At 50.2% G+C, this 21,990-nt stretch overlaps 1 protein-coding gene across 9 annotated transcripts in view; it reads left to right on the top strand.

The window, feature by feature from the left end:
• The window catches only part of ACOT7 (acyl-CoA thioesterase 7), a 123,518-nt gene that overhangs the window by 18,305 nt on the left and 83,223 nt on the right, over nucleotides 1-21,990 (top strand). The window contains exon 1 of one of the 9 annotated variants that reach the window (XM_035307557.3): nucleotides 13,033-13,170. The exons of 7 other annotated variants lie outside the window; for them this stretch is intronic. In XM_035307557.3, coding sequence (XP_035163448.1) covers nucleotides 13,088-13,170 — 83 coding nt within the window. In that variant the 5' untranslated portion in view covers nucleotides 13,033-13,087. Of the gene's footprint in view, nucleotides 1-13,032; nucleotides 13,171-14,735; nucleotides 14,894-21,990 lie in introns of those variants that run through there. One more of the 9 variants, XM_035307561.3, reaches the window with a different exon arrangement.

The following is a 21,990-nucleotide window of genomic DNA, read 5'->3' as shown; positions in this document are numbered from 1 at the left end:
GAGAGGAGGACCTCCCTTCTTCTGTTCTCACCCCTCTTGAATCTATCTTACCCCACAGTTCTACATTTGAATTTCCCCCGAATAATGCTTTCATTAAAACACTGGGCAAAAGTCTTCTCTGGTTTTCTGAGTTTGTTTTGTTCTTAGCCTGGCATCCAAGTCATCCCTGCAAGTTTTCCTGTCTCTGTTTTGTGGGTTCACCTTCCTCTGCAGCTCCAGGGGGTTGCCTCTGACTCATCACTGGAGTCTCTGCTGGCTACCCTCTGAGTGCAGCCTCAACCCATTTTCCGCCCGCCCCAGGGCAGGGCTGAAACCTTGACTGCTTGTCCTTCATATTTCCTATCTGCAAGAAGACTGCTCAGCCCATACACAGCCAGCCTGTCCTGGAATACGAGGCCATCTGTAGCAAGGACATTGCTCTTAAATGACTGCCTTCTACCTTTTAGGATCTTTTAAATTTATTTTTATTATTTTATTTTATTTTTATTTTTTGAGACAGAGTCTCCCTCTGTTGTGCAAGCTGGAGTGCAGTGGCATGATCTCAGCTCATTGCAACATGTGCCTCCTCCTAGGTTCAAGTGATTCTCCTGCCTCAGCCTCCCAGCTAGCTGAGATTACAGGCACCCACCACCACATCCAGCTAATTCTTGTATTTTTAGTAGAGTCCGGTTTTCACCATGTTGGCCAGTCTGGGCTTTAACTCCTGACCTCAGGTGATCTGCTGATCTCGGCCTCCCAAGATGCCAGGATTACAGGCATGAGCCACCGCACCCAACCAGGTTCTTTTATTATTAATACTTCCTTCCTTAGGCCATAGAATCTCCAAAATCAGAGATCAATGCAGTCTGATGCGGTGGAAGGGGCACCGATCTTACAGTCAGGAAGACCTGACTTCTTTTTTTGGAAAGAAAAAAAAGAAGTGAAGGAGAGGAAGAAAGAGAGGGAGAGAGAACGGAAATGTTGCTTTATTCTAAAAATGGGTATTAATAATGGCCAATCAATATTTCATTTAAACCTATGAGTAGGTGTGATGTGGTATTGACAAGAAATGTATATTTTGTATATTTAAAGTGGAGAGCTCTATAAATATTTATTAAGTTTACTTGTTCTGGATCTGAGTTCAAGTCCTGGATATCCTTATTAATCTTCTGTCTCGTTGAGTCTAAGTCTCTTTATAGGTCTTAAGTATCTGGGTGTTAGGATTGTTAGCTCTTATTGTTGCATTGATCCTTTTACCACTATATCTTTGTTGCTTTAAAATCTATTTTATCAGATACGAGAATTGCAACTCCTGCTTTTTATTTATTTATTTATTTTTACACTCCATTTGGTTGGTAAATCTTTCTCCATCCCTTTGTTTCGAGTCTTTGTGTATCCTTGCATGTGAAATGGGTCTGGATGTAGCATACCGTTGGGTTTTGGCTGTATATTTTGATTGGGGGATTTAGTCGATTTAAATTTAAGATTACTGCCATTTGATGTTAACTGGCTGTTTTATCCATTCGTTGATGTAAATTCTTTATGTTGATGCTCTTTACTTTTTGGTATATTTTTAGAAAGGCTGATACTGTTAGTTTCTTTCTATGTGTATGCTTCTTTCAGAAGCTCTTGTAAAGCAGGCCTGGTGGTAATAAAATCTCTGAGTACTTGCTTGTTCATAAAAGATTTTATTTTTCCTTCAGTTGTGAAGCTTAGTTTGGCTGGATATGAAATTCTGGGCTGAAAGTTCTGTTCTTTAAGGATGTTGAATATCAGCCCCTACTCTCTTCTGGCTTGTAGGGTTTCTGCTGAGAGATCTGCTGTAAGTCTGATAGGCTTCCCTTTGTGGGTAACCTGACCTTTCTCTCTGGCTGCCCTCAGTATTTTCTCCTTTGTTCAACCCTGGTGAATCTAACGATTATGTGCCTTGGGGTTGCTCTTCTTGAGGAATATCTTTGTGGTGTTTTCTGTATTACCTGGGGTTGAATATTGTCCTGCTTTGCTAGGTTAGGAAAGTTTTCCTGAATAATATCCTGAAGAGTATTTTCCAGCTTGGATTCATTCTCTCTGTCGCATTCAGGTACACCTATCAAACGTAAATTAGGTCTTTTCACATAGTCCCATATTTCTTGGAGACTTTGCTCATTCCTTTTTATTCTTTTTTCTCTATTCTTGTCTTCTCATTTTATTTCACTAAGTTGGTCTTCGACCTCTGACATCCTTTCTTCCGCTTGGTCAATTCGAGTGTTAAAACCTGTGCATACTTCTTGGAGTTCTCGTATTGTATTCTTCAGTTCCATTAATTCACTTACATTCCTCTCTAAGTTGTCTGTTCTCATTAGGATTTCGTCAAACCTTTTTTCAAAGTTCTTAGTTTCTTTACATTGGGCTACAACATATTCTTTTAACTCACAGAAGTTTTATTATCCACCTCCTGAAGCCTGATTCTGTTATTGGAAGGCATTCGTTCTCTATCAAGCCTTGTTCCCTTATTAATGAGGAACTGTGATCCTCTTTAGAGGGAGAGGCATTCTGATTTTGAGTATTCTCAGCCTTTTTACGACAACAACAAAAAAATTCTCAGTATTTTTTATTATTATTATTTAAATAGAGATGGATGGAATCTCGCTATGTTGCCCAGGCTGGTCTCAAACTCTTGGGCTCAAGTGATCCTCCCGCCTCAGCCTCCCAAAATGCTAGGATTATAAACGTGAGCTACCGCACTTGGCTTTTACATGTATTTTTTTGTTTTCCTTTTTTGAATAGCAAATAGTTTATTGTTAAGGACATGGTTTCAATGGGAGTAGTAAATTCACATGAACAGGAGACACAATAATCAAGTCAAAACAAAAATTGCTTACTAATCACCAGAAGATCTGTGGCCATTAGGGCTGGCACATGAAAATCTAATATCACTCAGAGGCCAAATCTTAAAGCAGATTCGTCCTCTTACTAATCCATATAGAATAGGTCCATAGTACCTGGAATCTGTAGAATTCTGATATTTTAAAATATATTTAATGGAATATAGGATTTATTTAATTGAAGAGGATGTTTAGCTTTGCAGAAAACTGCCAAACTGTCTTCCGAAGGGGCTGTGCCATTTTGCCTTCCCGCCGCCAGTGAATGAGGGTGCGTGTGCCACGCATTCTCACCAGCTTTTGATCTTGTCTGTACTTTAGGTTTAGGCCATTCTGACAGGTATGTAGGGCTGTCTCAGTGTTGTTTTAATTTGCAATTTCCAAATGACATATGGTGTTGAACAACTTTTCGTGTGCGTATTTGCCATCTGTATATCCTCTTACATCAGGTGTCTGTTCAAGTCTTTGGCCCCCTGCCCCTACCCTCCCCCACCTTATTTTTAGAGTCTTGCTTTGTCACCCAGGCTGGAAAGCAGTGGCACAATCACAGCTCACTGTAGTCTCAACCTCCTGGGCTCCAGTGATCTTCCTACCTCAGGCTTCCAAGTAGCCGTGACTCCAGGTGCACGCCACTGTGCCTGGCTAGTTTTTTTTGAGACTCAGTCTTATTCTGTCACCCAGGCTGGAGTGCCTGGCACAGTCTTGGCTCACTGCAACCTCTGACTCCCAGGTTCAGGTGATTCTCCTGCCTCAGGCTCCTGGGTAGCTGGGATTATAGGCACCTGCCACCACGCCTGGCTAATTTTTTTTTGAGTCTGAGTCTCGTTCTGTTGCCCAGGCTGGGGTGCACTGGTGTGAACTTGGCTCACTACAACCTCTATTTTTGGTAGAGATGGGGTTTCACCATTTTGGCGAGGCTGGTCTTGAACACCTGACCTCAGGTAATCTACCCACCTTGGTCTCCCTAAGTGCTGCGATTACAGGCATGAGCCACTGCACCTGGCCAATTTTTGTATTTTTAATAGAGACAGGTTTTCACGACGTTGGCCAGGCTAGTCTGGAACTCCTGACCTCGAGTAAATCATGTGTGTGAGCCACCTCACCTGGCCCATATTTTAATAGTTAATTGGGTTGTTTGTTTTCTTATTATTGAGGTTTTTTTTTTCCAGAGATTGGAGACTCTCACTGTCACCAGTGGTGCAGTCTTGGTTCACTGCAGCCTCCACCTCCCTGGCTCAAGGGATTCTCATGCCTTAATCTCCAAGCAGGGATTACGGGCATTTGCCACCACACCCAGATAATTTTAGGGGTTTCTTCGAGTTGGCCAGGCTGGTCTCGAGCTACCTCCAAAGTGCTCGGATCACAAGTGTGAGCCACCACGCCTGGCCTCTTATTGTTGAGTTTTAAGGGTTCTTTGTATATTTTAGATCCAAGTTGTTTGTTGGATATACGTTTTGTAAACATTTCCCTTCGTCTGGCTTGTCACCATTATCTTCACAGTGTCTTTCTCAGACCTGAAGTGTTAATGTCAGTGAAGTGGGAACTTCAGCCGTGTAACTAATTAGGAGGAACAAGGGAAGCCATCACTTTCAGCAGATGTCCAACTTGGTTTTTCTCCTCTGACTATTGACTTGGTTGTTCCGTTCAACTAGCCGAGACCCAGGGGCTCACTGATGCCAGGGCTTGTCCTAGGTTAGGGGGAGTCTGTGGAATAATGTAGGGTGTCCCAGTCCCGGAGAACTCTCAGCTCGGCAGTTCTCCCACCATTTACAGATAGAGACACTGGGGCCTTCTACACGTAGTGACCTGGGGATGTGTGGCAGGTGGGGCAGGGACCCCTGTAGAGTGCAGACCTCATCTCCTCGGCCATTTCCACCTGCCCCTCCTCCACCATGTGGCCTCCAGGATGTCGGGCAGGGCAGATTCCTAGGCCCCCCGCACAGTGGAGCTCAGCTTCTCCCCAAAGGCCCCATGCCCAGTGTGATCAGAGACATACTCAGAGAATGAGACTCTGAGGATGAGACTCAGAGAATGAGACTCTGGGTTGCTGTACTGACCCACTAGCCCCATACTCTGAAGTGCCCAGGGCCTGTTGGTCTGCCCAAAAAGGGACATGCCTCCAGTCCCCATGAGCATGTGGGAGGGCTGCAACCAGTGCCTGGTTGGGCAGGGCTCTTAGTGATTCTGTAACTGGAGCTCCCAGGGCCATTGGGCCACATGTCTCTCGCCTCTGGTTGGGCTGAGGGATGTGTGGGCAAAGCTGCCAGCATGGGGACCAGGCCTCTGTCCCCAGGTGACTTCACTGCTCCTGCTGCCACCTTCCCTTGCAGAAATTGGCTGAATTCCAGGAAACTTGCCCAGAGTATGTGCCTCAAGTAGAAGCAAACCCAATACATTTGCCATGAATATTTGATTCTCTAAAAGGCGGAGGTGGGAGAGATACTTATTTAAATAGAGTTATGTAGGAATAATTTCTATAACTGCACATATTGAGAATATTCAGTTTGAGCAGTTTTGACTTAGGCACAGGCCGACCTCCTTTCATTGCACTTTGCAGGTCCTGCTTTTTTAAATATTATTATTACTTTTAGACGGAGTTTTGCTCTTGTTGCCCAGGCTGGAGTACAGTGGTGTAATCTCGGCTCACTGCAACCTCGGCCTCCTGGGTTCAAGCGATTCTCCTGCCTCGGCCTCCCGAGTAGCTGGGATTGTAGACGCCTGCCACCATGCCCAGCCAATTTTTGTATTTTTAGTAGAGATGGTATTTCACCATGTTGGCCAGGCTGGTGTTGAACTCCTGACCTCAGGTGATTCACCTGCTTCGGCCTCCCAAAGTGCTGGGATTACTGGCGTGAGCCACTGTGCCTGGCCAGGTCCTGCACCTTTTACAAATCGAAAGTTTGGGTAGGGTGCGGTGGTGCATGCCTGTAATCCCAGCACTTTGGGAGGCTAAGGTGGACAAATCACCTGAGGTCAGGAGTTTGAGACCAGCCTGGCCAACATGGCAAAAACCTGTCTCTACTAAAAATATAAAAAATGAGCTGGGCGTCGTGGTTTGTGCCTGTACTCCCAGCTACTCAGGAGGCTGAGGCAGGAGAATTGCTTGAACCTGGGAGGCGGAGGCTACAGTGAGCTGAGATCACACCCCTACACTCCAGCCTGGGCGACAGAGTGAGACTCTGTCTCAAAAAAAGTTGTGGCAATCCTGCATTGAGCAAGTCTGTTGGCACCATTTTTCAGACAGCCTGTGCTCACATAGTGTGTCTATGTCATATTTTGGTAATTGTTGCAGTATTTCAAGCTTTTTCATTATTGTTATCTTTGTTATGGTGATCTATTACCAGGAATTTTTGGTGTTACTAATGTACTTGTTTTGGGACATCATAAACTGCATCCGGGTAAGACAGCAAATTTGATTGAGAAATGTTGTGTGTGTTCTGACTGCCCCAGTGACCTGCTGTTTTCCCATCTCTCTCCCTTTCTTGGGTTTCCTTATTCCCTGAGACAAACAATTGTGAAATTAGGCCAATTAATATCCAACAATGACCTCTAAGTGTTCTAGTGAAGGAGAGAGTCACACATCTCTCACTTTAAGCCAAAAGTTGGAGGCCAGGGGTGGTGGCTCATGCCTATAATTCCAGGACTTTGGGAGGCCTAGGCAGTAGGATCACTTGAGGCCAGGAGTTCGAGACCAGCCTGGCCAACATAGTGGAACCCTGTCTCTACTAAAATACAAAAAAATTAGTCAGGCATGGTGGCACATGCTATAGTCCCAGTTACTCGGAAGCTGAGGCAGGAGAACCACTTGAACCCAGAGGCGGAGGTTGCAGTGAGCCAAGACTGTGCCACTGCACTTCAGCATGGGTGACAGAGCAAGACTCTGTCTCAAAAAAAAAAAAAAAAAAAAAAAAAAAAAAGCCAAAAGCTGAACATGATTAAACTTTGTGAGGAAGGCATGTTGAAAGCTGAGCTAGGCTGAAAGCTAAGGCTTCTTGTGCCAGTTAGCCAAATTATGAATGCAAAGGAAAGGTTCTTCGAAGGAAATTACAAGTGCTGCTCCAGTGAACACATGAATGATAAGAAAGCAAAACAGCCTTCTTACTGATAAGGAGAAGAAGGGTTCCAGTGGTCTGGATAGGAGATCAAATCAGCCACAACATTCCCGTAAGCCAAAGCCTAATCCAGAGCAAGGCCCCAATTCTATGAAGGCTGAGAGAGGTGAGGAAGCTGCAGAGGAAAAGAGTGAAGCTAGCAGAGGTTGGTTCATGAGGTTGAAGGAAAGAAGCCCCCTTCAGCCGGGTGCGGTGGCTCAAGCCTGTAATCCCAGCACTTTGGGAGGCCGAGGCGGGTGGATCACGAGGTCAAGAGATCGAGACCATTCTGGTCATCATGGTGAAACCCCGTCTCTACTAAAAATAAAAAAAATTAGCTGGGCATGGTGGTGTGTGCCTGTAATCCCAGCTACTCAGGAGGCTAAGGCAGGAGAATTGCCTGAACCCAGGAGGCGGAGGTTGCAGTGAGCCGAGATCACACCGTTGCACTCCAGCCTTGGTAACAAGAGCGAAACTCCATCTAAAAAAATAAAATAAAATAAAATAAAATAAAAAAGAAGAAGCCCCCTTCATAACATGAAAGTACAAGATGGAGCAGCACGTGCTGATGGAGAAGCTGTAGCAGTTATCCGGATCTGGCTGAGATCACTGATGAGGGTGGCTACACAATAGGTTTTCTTTTTTTCCTTTTTGGAGACAGAGCCTTGCTCTGCCATCCAGGCTAGAGTGTAGTAGCACAATCTTGGCGCACTGTAACCTCCACTTCCCAGGTTCAAGTGTTTCTCCTGCTGCAGCATCCTGAGTAGTTGGGTCTACAGGCACATGTTACCATGCCCAGCTAATTTTTTTATTTTTAGTAGAGATGGGGTTTTACTACCTTGGCCAGGCTGGTCTCAAACTCCTGATCTCAAGTGATCCACCTGCCTCAGCCTCCCAAAATGCTGGGATTACAGGTGCGAGCTACTGCACCCAGCCCAGGTTTGTTTTCTTTCTTTCCTTTTTTTTTCTGAGATGGAGTCTCGCTGTTGCTAGGATGGAGTGCAGTGGCATGATCTCACCTCACTGCAACCTCTGCCTCCCAGGTTCAAGCAATTCTCTTGCCTCAGCCTCCTGAGTAGTTGGGACTACAGACGCATGTTGCCATGCCCTGCTAATTTTTTGCATTTTAGTAGAGACGGGTTTCACTGTGTTGCCCAGGCTAGTTGCGAACTCCTAAGCTCAGGCAATCCACCCGTCTTTGCCTCCCAAAGTACTGGAATTATAGGCGTGAGCCGGTTTTCAATGTGGGTGAAACAGCCTTCTATTGGAAAAAGATAACATCTAGGACTTTTGGCCGGGCATGGTGGCTCATGCCTGTAATCTCAGCACTTTGGGAGGCCGAGGCAGACGGATCACCTGAGGTCAGGAGTTCAAGACCAGCCTGGCCAACATGGTGAAACCCTGTCTTTTAAAAAAAAGAAAAAAAGGCTGGTTGCGGTGGCTCACGCCTATAATCCCAGCACTTTGGGAGACCGGGGCGGGTGGATCACGAGGTCAAGAGATCGAGGCCATCCTGGTCAACATGGTGAAACCCTGTCTCTACTAAAAATACAAAAATTAGCTGGGCATGGTGGCCTGTGCCTGTAATCCCAGCTACTCAGGAGGCTGAGGCAGGAGAATTGCCTGAACCCAGGAGGTGGAGGTTGTGGTGAGCTGAGATCGCGCCATTGCACTCCAGCCTGGGTAACAAGAGCAAAACTCCATCTCAAAAAAAAAAAAAAGAAAAAAAGGTAAAAGATAGTTATCTAGGACTTTCATTACTAGGGAGGAAAAGTCAATGCCTGCCTTCAAAGGTGTCGCTGCCTTCAAAGGTCAGGTGTGGTAGCTCATATCTGTAATCACAGCACTTTGGGAGGCTGATGCAGGCACATCACCTGAGGTCAGGAGTTTGAGACCAGCCTGGCCAATATGGCAAAACCCTGTAACTACTAAAAGTAAAAAAATTAGCTGGGTGTGGTGGCTGCGTGCCTGTAGTCCCAGCTATTCAGGAGGCTGAGACAGGAGAATTGCTTGAGCCTGGGAAGCAGAGGTTGCAGTGAGCTGAGATCATGCTACAGCACTCCAGCCTGGGTGACAGAGTGAGTGAGAATCTGTCTTAAAAAAAAAAAGGACGGCTGACTTTCTTGTGACCTTAAAGTCACAGCTGGTGACTTTAAGTTGAAGCCATTGCTCATTTACTATTCTGAAAATCCTAGGGCCCTTATGAATTATGCTAAATTTACTCTGCCTGTGTTCTGTAAATGGAACAACAAATCCTGGATTCAGCACATCTGTTTATAGCATAGTTTTCTGAATATTTTAGGCTTGCTTTTGAGACCTACTGCTCAGAAAAAAATATTTCTTTCAAAATAATACTTATCATTGGCTGTGTGCGTTGCCTCATACCTGTAATCCCAGCACTGTAGGAGGCCAAGGTGGGAGGATTACCTGAGGTCAGGAGCTCAAGACCAGCCTGGCCAACCTGGTGAAACCCCATCTCTACTGAAAAAATACAAAAATTAGCTGGGCATGGTGGTGCATACCTGTAATCCCAGCTACTTGGGAGGCTGAGGCAGGAGAATCACTTGAACTGGGGAGGCAGAGGTTCCAGTGAGCTGAGATTGCACCACTGCACTCCAGGGCAGGCAATAGAAGGAGACTCCATCTCAAAAAAATATATAATAATTTTAATAATAAAAAAAAATACTGCTCATTGATAATACACCTGGCAACCCAAGAGCTCTTATGGAGATGCACAAGGAGATTAATTTTGTTTTCATGCCTGCTGTCTTTAGTCCATTTGTATAGCTATAAAGGAATACCTGAAGCTGGATAATTTGTGAAGGAAAGAGGTTTATTTGGCTCCTGATCCTGCATGCTGTACAGGAAGCATGGCGCCAGCATCTGCTTCTAGTGAGTGCCTCAGCCTGCTTCTACTTATAGCAGAAGGGGAAAGGAAGCTGGTATGTGCAGATCACATGGCCAGAGACATGAGAGAGAAGGGAGGTGCAAGGCTCCTTTTAACTATTAGTTTTCCCAGAGGCCAGTAAGGTGAGAACTCACTCATTACCATGGGGATGGCACCAAGCCCTTCCGGAAGGATCCATCCTGTGACCCAAACACTTCCCATTAGGTCCTACCTCTAAGATTGGGATCAAATTTCAACATGAGGTTGGGGGAACAAATATCCAAACTGTAGCACTTGTTAACTCAACATCCGTTCTCAACCTGTGGATCAAGGAGTAATTGTGACTTTCAAGTCTTATTGTTTAAGAAATGCATTTTGTAGGGCTCTAGCTGCCATAGATAATGAGTCTTCTGATCTGGGCAATGTAAATTGAAAACTTCTTGGGAAGTATTTACTATTCTTGATGCCATTACAAATATTTGTAGGCTTGGCATGGTAGCTCACGCCTGTAATCCCAGCACTTTGGGAGGCCGATGTGGGCAGATCACCTGAGGTCAGGAGTTTGAGACCAACCTGGCCAACATGGCAAAACCCTGTCTTTACTAAAAATATGAAAATTAGCCAGGTGTGGTGGCTTGCACCTTTGATCCTAGCTACTGGGGAGGCTGAGGCATGAGAATCACTTGAACCTGGGAGGCGGAAGTTGTAGTGAGCTAAGATTGCACGATTGTACTCCAGCCTGGGCCACAGAGCAAGACTCTGTCTCCAAAAAAAAAAAAAAAAAAAATTGCCAGGCACAGTGGTTCATGCCTATAACCCCAGCACTTTGGGAGGCCGAGGCAGGTGGATCACGAGGTCAAGAGATTGAGACCATCCTGGTCAACATGGTGAAACCCCGTCTCTACTAAAAATACAAAAAATTAGCTGGGCATGGTGGCGCACGCCTGTAGTCCCAGCTACTTGGGAGGCTGAGGCAGGAGAACTGCTTGAACCCGGGAGGTGGAGGTTGCAGTGAGCCGAGATCGTGCCATTGCACTCCAGCCTGGGTAACAAAAGCGAAACTCAGTCTCAAAAAAAAAAAAAGAATATTTGTGATTCATTGGAGGAGGTCAAAATATCACATTAACAGGAGTTTGGAAGAAGCTGATTGCAACCCTCATGAATAACTTTGAGGGGTTCAAGATTTCAATAGAGGAAGTAACTGCAGATGTGGTAGAAATAGCAAGAGAACTAGAATTAGAAGTGAGCCTGAAGATGTGGCTGAATTGTGGCAATCTCATAATAAAGCGGGAACAGATAAGAAGTTGCTTCTTATGGATGAGCAACGAAAATGGTTTCTTGAGGGCCAGGCACGGCGGCTCATGCCTGTAATCCCAGCACTTTGGGAAGCTTAGGCAGGCGGATCACCTGAGGTCAGGAGTTTGAGACCAGCCTGGCCAACATGGCGAAACCTCATCTCTGCTAATAATACAAACACTAGCTAGGTGTGGTGGCATGTGTGTGTAATCCCAGCTACTCAGGAGGCTGAGTCATGAGAATTACTTGAACCCAGGAGGCAGAGGTTGTAATGAGTCAAGATCATGCCACTACACTCCAGCCTGGGCAACAGAGTGGGACTCTGTCTGTTCTCTTTTTGTCCAGCTTCCCTCACTCATCACGATTACTTGGAGATTCATCCACACTGTTGAATGTACCAGTCCTTCATTCCTTTCTTTTTTTTTTTTCTTTTGAAGATGGATTTTCACTTTTTTTCCCAGGCTGGAGTGCAGTGTGGCGATCTCAGCTCACTGCAACCTTCGCCTCCCGCGTTCAGGTGATTCTCCTGCCTCAGTCTCCCAAGTAGCTGAAATTACAGGTGCCTGCCACCACACCTCGCTAATTTTTGTATTTTTAGTAGAGACAAGGTTTCATCATGTTGGCCCGGGTGGTCTCGAACTCCTGACCTCAGGTGATCCACCCGCCTGGGCCTCCCAAAGTGCTGGGATTACAGACGTGAGCCACCACCTCCTGTTCATTTCTTTGGACCACAGTGTATTCATCTGGTAATGGATGTTTGCATTGTTTCCAGTTTGAGGCTGTTACACAGAAAACCGTTATGAATATTCATCTACAAGCCTTTGTAGGGACATTTGCTTTTATTGGTAAATAGGAGTATAAATAAATAATAGGAGTACAGTGGCTGTATTTATGGTAGGTGTATGTTTATTTAAGAAACTGCCAAAACTCTTCCCAAAGTAGTTGTGCTGTTTCACATTTCCGGCTGCTGTAGATGAGAGTTTCAGTCCTCCACATCCTTGCCAACACTTGGTGCCCAGCCTATCTTCTTGACTTTTTTGGCCAGGCTAGTCTTGAACACCTGACCTCATGATCTGCCCACCTTGACCTGCCAAAGTGCTGGGATTACAGGTGTAAGCCACCGAGCCCTACCTTGTTTGTAGTTTATAACAGCTTTCCTGAGGTATAACTCAATAAAGTTTACCCTTTCTGATGTACAATTCTGCTTGAACCTTAATGGATGCACACGGTTATGCAGCCGTCAGCATGCTTTAATTCCAGGACATTTTAATCACCCCCGGAATCAGCCTGCACCTATTAGCAGTCACTCTCCTGCCCCTCCCGCAGCCCTGGACCGCCCCAGCCAACTTTGCCTTTCTGTGGATCTACCACAGAATGCATTTCGTATAAATGGAATCAGACAGCGTGTGACCTTTTGAGATGGACTTCTTTCACTCGGTGTGGTTTCAAGGCTGGTCTGTGCATTGCTGTGGATCTGTAGGTCCCTCATTTTTTTATGGTCAGATAATATCTCATTGTATGGATTATCACATTTGTTTGATGGGGACATCAGTGGTGGACGCCGGGTTGTTTCCCTCTTTGGGTGGTTGTGAATGATGCTGCTATGAACATTTCTAGACATCATTTTATCAACTAAAATGATTTTTAATTTAGTAGATGGGAAACAGGATCTCGTGGTTGTTTATTTACTTGTATGGCTGAGCTGTCTGATAGGTGCTTCCTCTTTGCGGGACTGTCTGGCTTGAACTTGTGTTGCTATGGAAGCCTGGTAGGTCCTCACTGATTTGGGGTGGTTGGTGCGCCTGGCACACCTGGGCTGGGACCAGTTGGAGGGGTTGCTTAGGGAGGCAGTAATGCCTGCCTGGAGGGATGACGCCAAGTCCAAAGGGCACAGAATTGGGGCCCAGGCTCGCTCCTTGAGTTCCATTTGGCTGCAACTTCTGGAGGGAGGCAGCGGGAGACCTGGGGAGACCATGCTCCTGCTTCGGAGAGGCCTGTCACTGAAAGTCCTCGGAAAGGAAGTCGACAGGGCCTGTTTTGGGGAGAAGGCCAAGCAGTGAGTTGGGAGCTGAGAGGAACTATGGGCTATTTGGGGTTAGGGGAGGGAAGTGTGCCAGGGTGGGAGGCCCCGTGGCTTCAAGATCCCTGGCGCTGGGATGCCAGCTACTCAGGATGATGGGCCGAGGTGGGCAGCCAGGGGGCTGAGGAGGCTGACAGCCCGGGCCTGGGCCCTGCCTGGCTGTGTGGGTATGGAGGGCCCAGGGAACATTTTCTGCCCAAGGGTTACTGCCAGGCTTGGGCCCAGACTCAGCCCCCTGACTTCCCCTCCAGGGAGATATTATGGATCGGTGGGTTCCCTTTAGAATCCCCTCCTCTGCCTTAGAATCCCTTCCTCTGCCGACCTCTAGACATGAAGGATCCCTGGGAGGGGGCAGCGCATGTGGGGTTTGTGAGCTGAGCATTTCTTTCTCTTTCTTTTTGCATATAGGTGAGAGGATTTGTGGGTAGTGGCCCTTGTCCTTTTAGTAATAATTTAATGATTTAACATTTACAAGAGTGACTTCCAGGCTCGGAAGCCCTCCAGAACGGCCTGGCCGGCTGGTGAGATAAAATAAGCCTGGCTCTGGGAGTTTGATAAGGGCCTTGATAAGGGAGTGGCCGTCTGTCTAAGTCTAATCAGCCCTCTCTGCCCTAACTTTCTCTTTCACAGCTAAGTGTGTGAAGCTTGCCCAGAGGCTGGGAGCCAGGCCAGGTCCACTAGCCCTGAGAGGCCTGCAGGCCCAGCCTGGTTGAGTCTGCTGTGTGTCCTGGGCTCTGGCCGGGGACTTTCCATTCCCGTTGCTGGTCACAGGATTCCTGGTGGGGGCGGCACTGGGGAGGTCTCAGTGATGACGTCCTGCCTCCGGCACTGGGCCTCCTGGAGCCTGCACCCCGGCCCTGTGACTGTTTGACCTCTTTATTCCTGACACTTAGTGGAAGGGGAGGCAGAGCGAAGAGCGTACAGGCTGAGGGACACAGGGCCCTACAGGTGGCAGCTGGCAGTCCTGAGAGCCTGCAAGAGTGGGGGAAGGGTATTAGACTTGCTAAGTCCCAAGACAGACATGGCATCCTCTGAGGTGGAGGTTGGGGGGAAGGGGGATGGAGAGGGACAGGGTGTGGCCTTAGGAGGAGGGACGCTGGGCCGCCTGTCCACTTTGCTTCAGCCAGGGAGCTGGCCCTTGGGACAGGCTCTAGATGCCAACTCCATCAGCGGGATGAAGGCTTGGACCTACTGGAGTCCCTGCTGGCCCGTGACCCTCCTCCCCTGTCTACGTTTCAGGGCTCTCTAGAAGGCAGCAGCGGGGCCAGGCCTGGCTTTGGCTGAGACCCTGGAGAAAGACTAGATTAGGGGGCCCTGTGCTCTGTCAGGGAACGTAGGTCCTCGAAGCCCCTCCCCTAAGGTGGCTCAGCGGTGGCCCCTGTGCCTTCCTGATCTCCTGGCACGGCAGCCGGAAGGGCTCACGGAATTACTCCTCCTGTAATTATTTATAAAGCGAGGTTTCTATGACGACTGGTTTTTGGTAGACATTCTGGATTGGCGAGGCAGCCTCTTCCTGCTCAGATTGGGCAGCTCAGGAAGCCAGTTGTGGGGGTGGGGATGCTCCCCACCAAGCCCGGCGTGAGAGGAGCTGGGACAGTCCTGGGTCAGACCGGGACTCTGTGATGTTTCCCTGCTCCCTTGCCTTTCTCTGGATCTAATCCTGGGATGTCCTAGCCACCATGGCTTTCCAGCTGAGCAGGTACATGTCCAGGCCGTGCAGGGTCCACTGTGGGTGGATTGTTTAGGGACATTTGGAGGGAAGGGGTGGGTAGAGGGGTGGGTAGAGTGCCCAGCAGACTGGCTGGCATCATGCAGCCAGGAAGGGCAGTGGGGCACCCGCCTGGCCCAGCTCTTACTGACCCCTGACATTAGGTGGTTGGCTGAAGCCAGGACAGGAAGTGCAGGCCTGGGTGAGCTGGGGGCCCCTGACAGGGCCCAGGGCACTCCCCGGCCTGCCAGAGTCCCCGGGGAAGCAGGCACTTTCTTTTCTTTCCTGCTTTGCTTTCTCGACTTTCCTCACGCCAGCCAGGCTGGGTTCCCTGTGGTTTCCCAGTGCTGCTGAGCTTCCTACCTGCCTTACCTTGGGGGTAGGGGGGTACAGGGGGGCTGTGGGCTGCACAAGGAAGGAGCCTCCTGGGTCAGTCCCCTACCCCTGGCCAGAGTGGAGGCTGGGAGCTCAGGGCCATTGTCAGCCTTTTCCCTGCCCTGCTTGGGGCCTGGAAGTGCTGTGGGAACTTTCCTTGGCCCAGCCCTTCCTCCCATGCATTCTTCTAGGGATACAGTGGCGGGTGTGCAGGTTGAAGGGACTTGGCTGGAACCATCTTAGGCAGCAAGTTAGGAGAAGCGGGGGCCTGCATGGTGGCTCACGCCTGTGATCTCAGCACTTTAGGAGGCCAAGGCAGTGGGCACCTGAGGTCAGGAGTTTGAGACCAGCCTGGCCAACATGGTGAAACCCCTGTCTCTACTAAAAAGTACAAAAATTGGCCAGGCTCAGTGGTTCACGCGTATAATCCCAGAACTTTGGGAGGTCGAGGTGGGCAGATCACCTGAGGTCAGGAGTTCAAGACCAGCCTGACCAACATGGTGAAACCCCTTTCTACTAAAAATACAAAAAAAAAAAAAAAAAAAAAAATTAGCTGGGTGTGGTGGCCGGCGCCTGTAATCCCAGTTACTCGGGAGGCTGAGGCAGGAGAATCACTTGAACCAAGGAAGTGGAGGTTTCAGTGAGACAAGATCACGCCATTGTACTCCAGCCTGCGTGACAGAGCGAGACTCCCTCTCAAAAAGAAAATAAACAAGAGGAGAAGTAAGGCTGCTTGAGCTTCTGTTTGGCAGAGTCCCCCATGGAAAGAGTAGGCGTTCACGTGTGCCTGTGCCTGGCCTTTGAGGCCCCAGGCTCGTCCATGAGTCTGTTTGGTTCCTGAAGGCTCCCACGCCTCCCTCACAGGGTTGCTGGGCTGGCCTGAGGGTGCTGGGTGAGGCTGAGGGTAGTGGGCAGGGCCAAGGGAGGTGGGTGGGGCCAAGGGTGCTGAGCAGGCCGAGGGTGCTGAGGGTGCCAAGCTGGGCTCTGCTGAGGGTGCTGGGCAGGGCTGAGGGTGCTGCTGCTGCCACTGCCACCTCAGGGCTCCCCTGTACCACTCTGTGCTGCCTTCTCTGGGAGCAGTGAAGGCCTCTGGGCATGGCCGCAAACCAGGCGGTGGGTGACAACTGGAAGCAATTTCCTCAGGTTGGAGACCCAGCAGTGGGCAGGGCCGCGCTCCCGAAGGTTTTGTGGGAGGCTGCTCCGGTCCCTGCCTTCATCTTCATTTGGACTTCCTGTGTCTCATGTCATGATTTCTGTGCTCCTATAAGGGCACCACTCGTTGAGGGAGGGCTCTCCCTAAGGCTCGGTAACCTCATTTGAGAGTATCTGCCAAGACCTCTATCTAAGTAAGGTGATGTTCATAGTTTCTGTTAGGACTCAAACACATCTGTTGGGGGACACAGTTCAGCCCAGTACTCAGGGTCCATGGGGCTTAGGTAGGACTCCATCTTGAGGGGACCCTGGGGCACAGGAGACCTGGACAGCCCTCAGGTGTCTGCTAAGAGGCCTGGGGCAGGAGCGGCTCCTCTGATTGCCAGGCTTCCCTGGATTCTTCCAGGCGCCCTCGCTTTCCACTCCTGGAACACATCCTCTGCCCCACTCCTACCTTGGGACTGGCTCAAGCCACCCCAAGGGACGCTGCTGCAGGCGGTCTTGGGACGAGTACTGGCTGGTCCTCTGGTGTGATGAGATCTGAGTTTTGAGCTGTGCCTTGAAGCATTTTTAAAGAGCACTGATTAATGTGAACAGGTTGAGATGGTTTAAAGGCATCCAAAAGGCACACAGAATCTCTCCGAGGTCCCACTCAATAGCTAGTTTCCTCCTCCAGGGTCCATGGAGGCCTCTGGTTTCCCACACTCCTTCCTGGGATGGTTTTCCCTGCACCCCAGTGTCCCCAGATGTGTCCCTGTGCATCTGGAGTTTTGGTGGGTAGTGCCAGGTGCTCTCTGTGAGGGGGTGTTGGCTTACACTCCCCTATCGTAAATGGTTCCCTATCCTTCACAGAGGGTGGGTCAGACGTTGCTGGGACAGGTACAGCAGTGGAAAGGGCAGGTATACCCGGTGAGAACTTCCGGATCCCTGAGAGTTCCAGATGCCTTACTGGGAAGTTGAGTCTTTCTTGTGTAGATAGGAGAGGCCCTGGAGGGTGTGAATGAGGGAGTGACTTGGCTAGATTCCTGCTTAGGAAGAGTCACTCATGGGCTGTGCAGTGAGGGCCAGCTAGGATCTGGGCAAGGCCAGAGGCGAGTGCAGAGGCCACGCAGAGACCCTGGGAGGTGTCCCCCCAAACACTATCTGATTGGCAGTTCCTGGGCTTCAGCCTCACAGCCTCCTTTCAGGATGGATCCAGACTTTGTCCCAGCCCTGAGGCCCTGCATGACAGCAGCGTCCCTATCTCAGGGCTTCTCTTCTTCACCCCCTTTTGGGCTGTGCGCCAGCTTTGTGGGGTTGCTTTCTGTTTCTGGAGCTCACTGGGCACTCCTGGCCTTGGGCCCTCAAACACTCCCTCTCCTTGTAGCCTTCTCTGACCTCTGCTCCTGGCTCATCCTCCAGGAATTGGCCAAGGTGTCATTTCCTCTGGGAAGCTTTCCCGGAGATCAGGTGGGGCCGTACCCTTCTGGGAGTGGCTCCTTGATTCATGTGTGCTCAGCTTCCTCAGAGCCCTGCTCATCAGCCAGTTGCTCCCTCCAGAGGGGACACTGTCCGAGAGTGGGGTGGCTGAGAATGGGGTGGCAGCATCAGCTTCTATTCACCTCGGGCCCCAGCACTGGCCACTCAGGCTACAAGGGATAGACACGCATGGTTCCAATCTGGGACAGGAACAGCTGGAACAGAAAAAGGGCAGGGCTATGGGTGCGGGTGACATTCCAGACCTGCAGTCAGCCGGGGCTACTGCCTACCAGGACCCTCCAGTGGAGGATAGTGTGGGCAGCGCTCGGGGCCAGCCCTGGAGAGAGAAGGCAGCCACGAAGAAAAGGCCCCGCCCTAGGCAACTTTCTGTCTTTCCCTGAAGTTTCTGGGGTCAGAGGAGGGGGAAGAAGTGTAGGCTTGGTGTGGTGGGGCTTGGGGAGGGGTAGTATGTCAGACTCAGCAGCAATCAGTCCTCCAGAACCTGGCCAGGCCTGTGCCGCTGCCTATGTGTGGTGTTCACGTCTTTCTTTCTTTAGTTTTAGATAATTTTTAACCCCAGGAATACTAGTGACAAATGTATTTCTTTTTCTTTAGAGACAGAGTCTTGCCCTGTCACCCAGGCTAGAGTGCAGTGGCACCATCTAGGCTCACTTCAACCTCCGCCTTCCAGGTTCAAGTTATTCTCCTACTTCCGCCTCCAGAGAGCTGGGACTACAGGCGCCAACCACCGTGCCCAGCTCACTTTTTTGTGTTTTTAGTAGAGACCAAGTTTCATCATACTGGCCACACTGGTCTCGAACTCCTGACCTCAAGTGATCCACCCACCTTGGCCTCCCGAAGTGCTGGGATTACAGGCATGAGCTACTGCGCCTGGCCAGACAAAATGTATTTTTTTTCTTTTTTCTTTTTAGTGACAGTCTTGCTTTCGCCCAGGCTGGAGTGCAGTGGTGTGGTTCACTGCAACCTCTACCTCCCTGGTTCAAGATATTCCCCTGCCTCAGCTTTCCAACTAGCGTGTGGTACTACAGGTGTGTACCACCACGTCCAGCTAATTTTTGTAGTTTTTGTAGAGACAGGGTTTTGCCATCTTAGCCAGGCTGGTCTTCAACTCCTGACCTCAAGTGATCCACCTGCCTCGGCCTCTGTAAGTGTTGGGATTATTGGTGTTTGCCACCATGCCCAACCTGTATTTCAATTTTTTAATAGTAAAGAGGGGCCGGGTGCAGTGGCTCATGCCAGTAATCCCAGCACTTTAGTAGGCCGAGATGGGGATCACCTGAGGTTCGGAGTTCGAGCCCAGCCTGGCCAAATGGCAAATTCTGTCTCTACTAAAAATATAAAAGTTAGCCAGGTGTGGCGGTGCGTGCCTGTAATCCCAGCTATTCGGGAGGTCGAGGCAGAGGAATCACTTGAACCCAGGAGATGGAGGTTGCAGTGAGCCAAGCTCATGCTACAGCACTTCAGCCTGGGTGACAGAGTGAGACCCTGTCTCAAAAAACAAAACAAAAAAAATAGTACAGAGGAGTGTGAAGTGCTTTCGGTCCCAGTGTCTTTATTAGAAATGGGAAAACAAAATTTCCAGTGAGAGGCTGCAGCTTCCCTGGCTCCCCTGGGTCTCACCCCTGCCTGCGTGGAGACGGAGGCAGTCATGACCCTGTCTTGGACACTCTTGGCCTTGGCCAGGCCATGGGGTGGGGGCCTGAGAGAGTGACAGAGCTGTTTATGAGTCCTGGAGGCTGGAGGGGCCCAGCTGTTCCTAAGCTGTTTGGAAGAAATGAGGGGGGTGGGGAGGGGAAGAGGAAGGGGCCAGGTGTGGAGCAGCTGGTGGTAGATGGGAAGGAATCCCAGCTGAGGTGGGGACTCACTGGTTGCCCCGGCTTAGAGTGAAGGCGTTTGATTTGGGGGCAAGCGGGGAGGGGCAAGTGAGTTGGGCTTTGGGCCTCATGCGTTGGAGGTGACAGCACAGTCCCCAGGCAGGAATAAGGTCCTGTGGGGGAGAGGGTTGTGTCTGACTGAGAAGGCAGAGGCTGGCTTCCTGGGTGGCCAGCTGGGGAGTTAGGATGGTCCTTGGTGCAGGACCCGGGTGCCAAAGGAAGGCGGCCAGTCTCATGGGAGCTGGCTGGTGTGCAGTCTTCAGTTCCTGGTGGGTGCTCCTGATGGCCCAGAGCCAAGTGCTGGGCCCTCACTTGTTGCCAGGTGGTTCCGGGCTCTACCCCGGCCTCAGGCGCTGTCCCTGGCCTTGTGTCTCAAAGCCTACCCGCCAATCTGTCCTGTCTTCAGTGCCTACCGCATGAAAGCACTTCCTCCGCCGCTGTGGCTCTCGGCCCGCGCTTCCTCTCCCTGGCCCTGAGGACCAGCCTGACGTGTGTGGCTGCACTTCACAGACAGGCAAAGCGAGGCCGGCTGAGTCATTCAGGCTGCTCTGGAGGCCGGCTCTGGCGCTCCTGGGAAATGCTGGGCTGATGTTTCCTCACTGCTCTAGAACCAGGGGCTGGGCCCTGCTCTCCACACCCACCCACAGCCTCGGCTGGTGTCCCCAGGACAGGCCTGCATGGAAAGGGACCCTCTGGCCCCTGCAGCTGGTGTGGGAAAGGCCCTTTCTGCTAAATGGAAGACAGATTTAAAGGGAAGAGGTGGATAGAGTCATTTTGTGATTTATAATTGGCCACCTTGTAACTCAGACAAAAGACCCAAAAGCCTTTCATAGAGTAAGTTCAACTTTTAAAAATAAAGGTATTTTAAAATGAACACTTGCAAAGCACACCACCTAGGAAGAGCCCAAACATGTGGAAGGTTCTTTCTCTTTCCTCTGGGAACTATCAAGCCCTTTGGGAACCTTCTCCCATCCTAGGGGATCCCCCAGCCACCATGTGTCATGCTGTGCCAGCTGCTCCGCAGGCCACAGTCCCTGAGCTGCCGCAGAACCCTGGGTCCTGCCTGACCTCAGGGTCAGCGCCAGTTGGCCTAAATGGGCCCCGGTTTGTATAATAGACTCTCACCCAGGGTGGAGGGATGGTACTGGGGATGGGCAGCTGTCAGTTGCTAGAGGACATCAGTGGTCATTTGCTCTAGAAGTGGAATCCTGTGCCTAGATGTTGGGTTTCTTGGAGCTTCTTCTGACTGGGTTGGCTAAGTACTTACTGAAGAGAGAAACGTTCTCCCGGCTAACGTGCGGACTATCTACCATGTGCCAGTGTGGTCGTGGAGTGAGAGAGCGTTCTGTGTGACCTCCCACAGTCACGTGAGGCAGTGCTGTCGTTCTGCCCATTGTACAGGTGAGCACGTGGAGGAGTGAGGGTTTTGACAGCCTGCCCAGGTCACCCAGCGAGTAAGAGCCAGAGCCAGGAATGGTTCTTGGAGCATGACTTGCTCAGCCTCAGAGCTACTGGAGGAGCAGGGAGGAGATGCAGACCCAGGAGCTGCTGCCCTTGGGGCCCCCACACTGGCTGCAGGGCCGGCCAGGCTGCTTGAGCCACAGGTGGAAGCTGCACCCTGGATCTGTGCCCGCTGACTATTACTCTTCTCCTGGTAACTTGGCCTTTGAAGGCGGGTTTCATCAGCCAGATGCTGTCTGGGAAGGTGCCAGACAATGTGCCCTGGCAGGACTGCCAAGCTGGCTTATTGGGAAACCAGAGATTTCATGGAGCTCCCATGCTGCTGGCTGCTCATGGCAAGGATGAAGTTGTTCCTGTTTGGGGAAGTGAGGTGGCATTTCTATTCTCTTTGACCTGGGAGAGCTCCCTGCCCTCATCCAGGGCCTGACTCAGCACTGCCCCCGCGCAGGAGTGCAGTGCGCAGTGGCAGGCGCTCACCTGCTGACGGGGCCCAGGGTCTTGAAGCTACGCCTCATGTCTAGTTCTCAGAACAGCCGTGGGTCCCTCCTCTGGGACTCCTGATGCGGTCCCGGGAGTTTGCTTCTAGGGTGACAGTCTGTGTGTTGGTCACCAGGAACCCCAAGGGCTGAATTGCCGCCTCCTCGCCCTGTGGCTTTGCTGAAGGTCTTCACCATCAGTCCTTCCCTGCCAGGGCAGGCTGGGGACATGTGGCTTCAAAGGGAGAAAAGTGCCCCTCTGTCCTCTGTC

This window comes from Callithrix jacchus, chromosome 7, assembly GCF_049354715.1.
Source record: "Callithrix jacchus isolate 240 chromosome 7, calJac240_pri, whole genome shotgun sequence".
Lineage (NCBI taxonomy): Eukaryota > Metazoa > Chordata > Mammalia > Primates > Cebidae > Callithrix > Callithrix jacchus.
The sequence above is the reverse complement of the archived record's forward strand: the minus strand, read 5'-3'. Positions and strand labels throughout refer to the sequence as shown.